This window comes from Psammomys obesus, unplaced genomic scaffold (genome assembly GCF_907164565.1).
Source record: "Psammomys obesus unplaced genomic scaffold, mPsaObe1.curated_primary_1811, whole genome shotgun sequence".
In the NCBI taxonomy this organism is placed as follows: domain Eukaryota; kingdom Metazoa; phylum Chordata; class Mammalia; order Rodentia; family Muridae; genus Psammomys; species Psammomys obesus.
The window spans coordinates 1,253-6,391 of record NW_026587316.1 but is presented as its reverse complement, the minus strand read 5'-3'; the positions used below and the strand labels follow the sequence as shown (position 1 = coordinate 6,391).

The 5,139-nt window shown below is 45.9% G+C and overlaps 1 protein-coding gene across 1 annotated transcript; it reads left to right on the top strand.

Annotated features, from left to right (window-relative positions):
* Nucleotides 1-10: 10 nt before the first annotated feature.
* Nucleotides 11-642, top strand: LOC129673830 (pro-adrenomedullin-like; the record flags this gene model as incomplete). The annotated part of the gene is made up of 2 exons (XM_055603647.1): nt 11-160; nt 348-642. Coding segments are annotated over 2 exons (445 nt in total), but the record flags the coding sequence as incomplete, so codon positions are not given.
* Nucleotides 643-5,139: the final 4,497 nt, after the last annotated feature.

Here is a 5,139-nt window from a genome sequence, read left to right as displayed (position 1 = left end):
TGTTTTCTAGGCAGAATAAGTGGGCGCTAAGTAGTGGCAAGAGGGAACTGCAGGCACCCAGCACCAATTCCTCTGGACTCACTGGTGAGGAGACAGTTCTTAACTCGACTCTTGTTCCGCTCCAGGACAAGGAGAGCACATCTAAATCCCCACAAGCCAGGTAACTATGCCCTCTACAGAGGATGTGCCCTCTCTACTACTCTGGCCCCAGGAGGATTGTCCAGGCAGGACTGCAGCTCCAGGGGAGGGAGCAGGTCCCAGGTCCCTCAGGTTCTGTATGGCCCTGGTCCCAGGTGGTTAGGAACAAAGCTCTGGTTGGTGAAGTTTCAAGAGTCCTTTCTCCACAGCACTCCCAGCATAGCCCATATTGGATTCAAACACTACCGCCCTATGATGAACCCCAGCTCTCCTAGCTCTCCATGCCGCTTAGGGACGTGCATACTGCAGAAATTGGCCCAACGGATCTACCAGTTGACAGACAAAAGTAAAGACGCTGTGGCCCCCCAAAGCAAGATCAGCCCACAAGGCTATGGCCGCCGGCGCCGGCGTTCCTTGCCAGAGGTCCTCCAGTCCCAGACTGTGGTGTCCTCCCAAGAGCAGACACAGGCAACAGCAGCCTCTGGGGACGGGTGGCAGCAATGAACAGTCCAGCGAGTGTCCCATTGGTGTCTGCTTCACACAGGGGCATATTGAGACAAACCTGCAGAGATCTGCCTGGCTGCCACTAGGGGAGGCAGAGGAACCCAAGATCAAGCCAGGCTCACTCCACAAGCTGAGAAGTACAAGTATGGACTGTTACTCTTCAGGGCAGGGGTCTGAGCCACTGCCTTGCCTGCTCATAAATTGGTTTCTCAAAGGGCTTAATAAGCCTCATTACTACTTGAACTTTACAAAACCCAGTGAGGAAAAGTTCAATGCTTGTTGTATAGCCAGAGGTAACTATCCTACATATTTAAGTTTGTTGCTGCCAAGAGGTGGGCTTTTTTTGTAACTTCAAATACATTGAGATATTATTTGTACGTTATATATTGTATTAAAGGCATTTTAAAGGAAATTATATTGTTACCATCCCCTATTTTAAGATGTGAATGTCTCAGCCAGGTATAACGTTGTTTGGTTCTGTGTGTGCGTGTGTTTGTATATGTGTGTAAGGTGGAGAGCGCCTGATTACTGTTTGTGGAAGAAGAAAAGACATTATACCTCATAATCTATTTACTTAAAATATATGATCTGGGAAAAAATCAAACCAATAAACTGTCTCAATGCTGATTCATTCTCCGTTCATGTATCTAGGGAAGGGTGGTCTTGGTTTGGGTTGGCCTGGGAGTGCTGAGGTCTTACTTCTTGTTTTGGGAAGACAGAACTGCAATGTGGGTGCAAGCCAATATCTCTGTTCATGAGAGGTCAAACCCTCTTGTGCTGATTTCCAAGGTCCCAGAATGCCACTGTGCACTCAGGTGGTTAAGACCCAAGTCCATGCCTGGTGAGTCCAATGGAGCTCTGGCTCTCACGTTTTCCCTTTCAGGATATATAGCTGGATGTTACAGGCTCAGTTCCCACAGGAGCTCCAGCCATGCCTGTGTAGTAAGTGCCATGGTGAAAGATTATCTAAAATATCCCACCCCAAGTCTTCCCTTTTCTCCAACATAATAAGTCAGAAGAAAAGCTGTGGTTTTGGGAAAATCCACGAACTTTGCCATCATCAAAGACTTGAAGATGCGGAGGTTATTTTTGTAAAAAAACAATATTTGTTGTGTATGTGTCTATGTGTGCATGTGTATGTGTACATGGGCTCACATGCAGAGGCTGGAAGACAACTTTTGGCCTCCTACCTTTATGTGGGTTCTAGGGCTCAAAATCAGGTCACCACACTTCGCAAGCCCTTTTCCTTGGTGAGCCAACTCAGCAGCCCTAGGTGTCATTTCTGTCACATGAACTGTACTCCTGTGTTTCTCTGTATGAATGACACAGGTCTTGGAGAATGGCAGAGCACTTTAGTCAATCTATTCTGATGGTGACTTTAGTCAGACAGTTCTAAATATGGTATTGTCACTTAGTGTGAAACTAGTTGACAATTTCCCTCTCTTTCTCATAAGGAGTTCCCGATGACATTTTCTTCCTCTTGATAGGGACAACAGTGCATCTTTCTCATCTTGTCTTGAGACTCATCAAGCTTTCTGTTATGATTTAATTGATGGGAATTTTGAGTCTTTCTCCATTCATCTCAGGACATCAGTTATACCACGGTCCTAGAAAGTATCAGGTCTTTTAAGTGCATCAAAGAGACATAGATGTCCCTGAGCACAAAAAAAAACAAGTTCCATGAGAAATAGAGACTTATGCTTGAGTTATGTTTCTGTCACGAGCTCTGTTGTCCATCTGGGTGTACAAAACGAGTGTCTTGGGTGGGAGTTCACCAGCTTGTGTGGCAGCCAGAACAGGTTGGGTAGGGTGAGCCCCAGTAGTTAGGCCAGACTGGGTCTGCTAGGTTGCACAAAATACTCCCAATTTTATGAGGTTCCTCATTGAACCTAAGCTAAGGCATAACCTAAATGTAAGTAGAGTTTATGTTACAGCTACAGGTATTAAAAAGCTACTCAGGTAAAGTCAACAAAATGTTCGCACATCTCTGGAAAACCTTCTCCTTAGAGCCCAAGTCCTCACTGGGCCCTAGCATCCATAAGTGGATCCCTAGCGCCCACTGCTGTTAGTCACGCGTGGTCCCCGAGAGTGGTGGAAGTAGCGCCAGCAGTTTAGTAAGTTCTCCTACGTGGGAGTCAGCACATAGCCTTAAAGAAAGTGGAAAGAAAGAAAAAAAAAGCGTTTTGCAGATGCTATCCAGGCTCCCCCATCTGCACGCCGGCTTGCTGTGCCAGGACAAAGACTCAGCGCCCTCACGCTGTGCAGGCAGCAGCTGCTGGCCAGAGGCAGGGAGACAGACAGAGGGATGTGCAGCTGGAACCGTCTGCCTCAGAGGGCCTGAGACCTTCATTGTTCATTCTCTCCTTCCAGCTCTCGTTTTCCTCTTTCCCAACTCTTTTTCATGCTCTCCTCATTTCTCTCTAGCCTGCTCTCGCTCTTTCCTTCCTTGCTTTCTGTCACCTCCAGATCCGGTGAGGAGTGCTAGACTCTAAGCTTGAAGGCTCAGAGCACAGGGACTATTAAAAAGGGAGGCTCAGGTGCCTCCGTTTACCTGCCTACTTAGGAGGATGTGGATTGGCTTGCTCAGCCAATCCCCAAAGATCAATTATTGTGCTTTCCTGAAAGTTTTACTGGCGGTTTGGTCACACTGAATTGCTTGTACCTCTAGCTAGTTTAGAATCTCTGGAAGCTATTTAGATTGAAAGATGGAAGTGTCTGAGAATGGCATCACAGAGCTCCAGCTAAGGGACCGGATGTTTTCTCCCTTGCAGAAGAAGTCTATTATACACAATGAAAAGCACTGGGCCTTGGTCTGAGTCCACACACAACCTGATAGAGGAAGCCCCTGCTTCAGAAGAAAGTAGCCTACATAGCATGTAGAATCCCCCCACAAGGCCTCAATTGTTGACCTGTGGCTGTAGGTAGTATCAGTCCCATCCAGTTCCTTGCCCTATTTGATCTTAACAATTTCACGAGGCTCCCAGTGACAGCAGATCTTAAATGCAGCAACAGACCATCCTGGCCCCAAGGACTTCATGCTAAGCAGTCATTCGGAACTGAGTCAAGCACTGAAGAGGCACAAGGCATGTATGCAAAATGAAATTACTAGAAGCTCCAATCCTGTGCAGTGGGTTCCAGATGGTCTGAAGGAGCTACGGAAACTGCAAAGAGCAGAGACCAATTTGGCCTCATTGACAGTGGCCCAAACCACTCACTCTTTACCAAGATTTGTCCCATGGCCACAGAGACCTCCAGTTAAAACCCCACTCTGGCAGAACTTCAGCTTACCAGACAAATCTGCCAAAGACAGGTTGGGCATCAGCTTAAGGGCAGCAGGGAACAAGCATCTAGCCTTTGTCTGAGGGAGTCTTATAACCTCATGGAATTCAAGACAAGTATAAGCACTGTGCTCTGGTTTGGCCTTGAGAGCAACCAGGCAGCTGCTCAGCTCGAGTCTTTCCCATTGCTAAACCTGCGACTTGAGACATTTCTGAGCAGACAGAGACCCTCTTATGACCAGCCTGGTACAGCATTTGGCATTAACTAAAGGTCACCACAAAGCTTTGGGCCCTTCTCTGGAAGCTGTTCAACTGGCTTTCTGGATATATTTTGTTTCTTTCATAAAGTGCTGAAGTTATCAGGATAGGGTCTCCTGATGCCAAGTATACATCATTTATCAATGGTGTTGAGTCATCTGTGAGATGATTTGAGCCTGTCTGCAGTTGAGAAGTAGTCACAGCTTTTATCTATAGCTACTGTGTAATGAACTAGCAAATTTCTTGAAAATTCAGCACTAACAGGTTGTCTAAACAACTATAGGTAGAAAGAAGAGATGGGGTGGTATGGAAACTATTTTTTAGCCCTTGCTTGATGTCAGATATTCTCCTAGCTACTTTTACACACCTTATCCCACTGAGTTCTTAGAGTGTCTTATGAAGTCGGTGTTATTATCACTATCAGTAGATAAGGAACCTCAGAGACATAAAATAACTCAGGCAAGGTCACAAAGTGAATAGTAAGTGGCAGAACCTGGATTTGCAACCAAGTGTTGCAGGCTATTTTGATGCTATAAAGACATAAGAAGTAAAATAAGATAATTTTAACCTTTAGATTATCAGGCCAGATGTCCCCAAATATCCTCTAACTCTGAGGATGGCTTGAGTTAGTGATTTACACCTGGGTTCTGAGAGCTTTCCACAGGGGCCAGTAGGATGAAGAAGGAGAGTCGCTTCAGCAGTGACTTCAATATGTGGAAAAGAAATGAAGTGAATTTTGAATTCTTGGTCTTAGTTTGAAGCACGGATTATAAATAAAGAACAGCCTTTTCCCATTCTGAGCTAAGCCACTGGTTTGCATTGACAAATATTGTAAGAACATACACTGAAAGACATCCAGTGCTGGCTTCTGAGAGAACCTGGCCATGGTGCATAGCACTGCATTGCAATTCTCCAGTTGACTGGAAGAACACATGTGTCTACAAAGCTGCAGACACCGCTT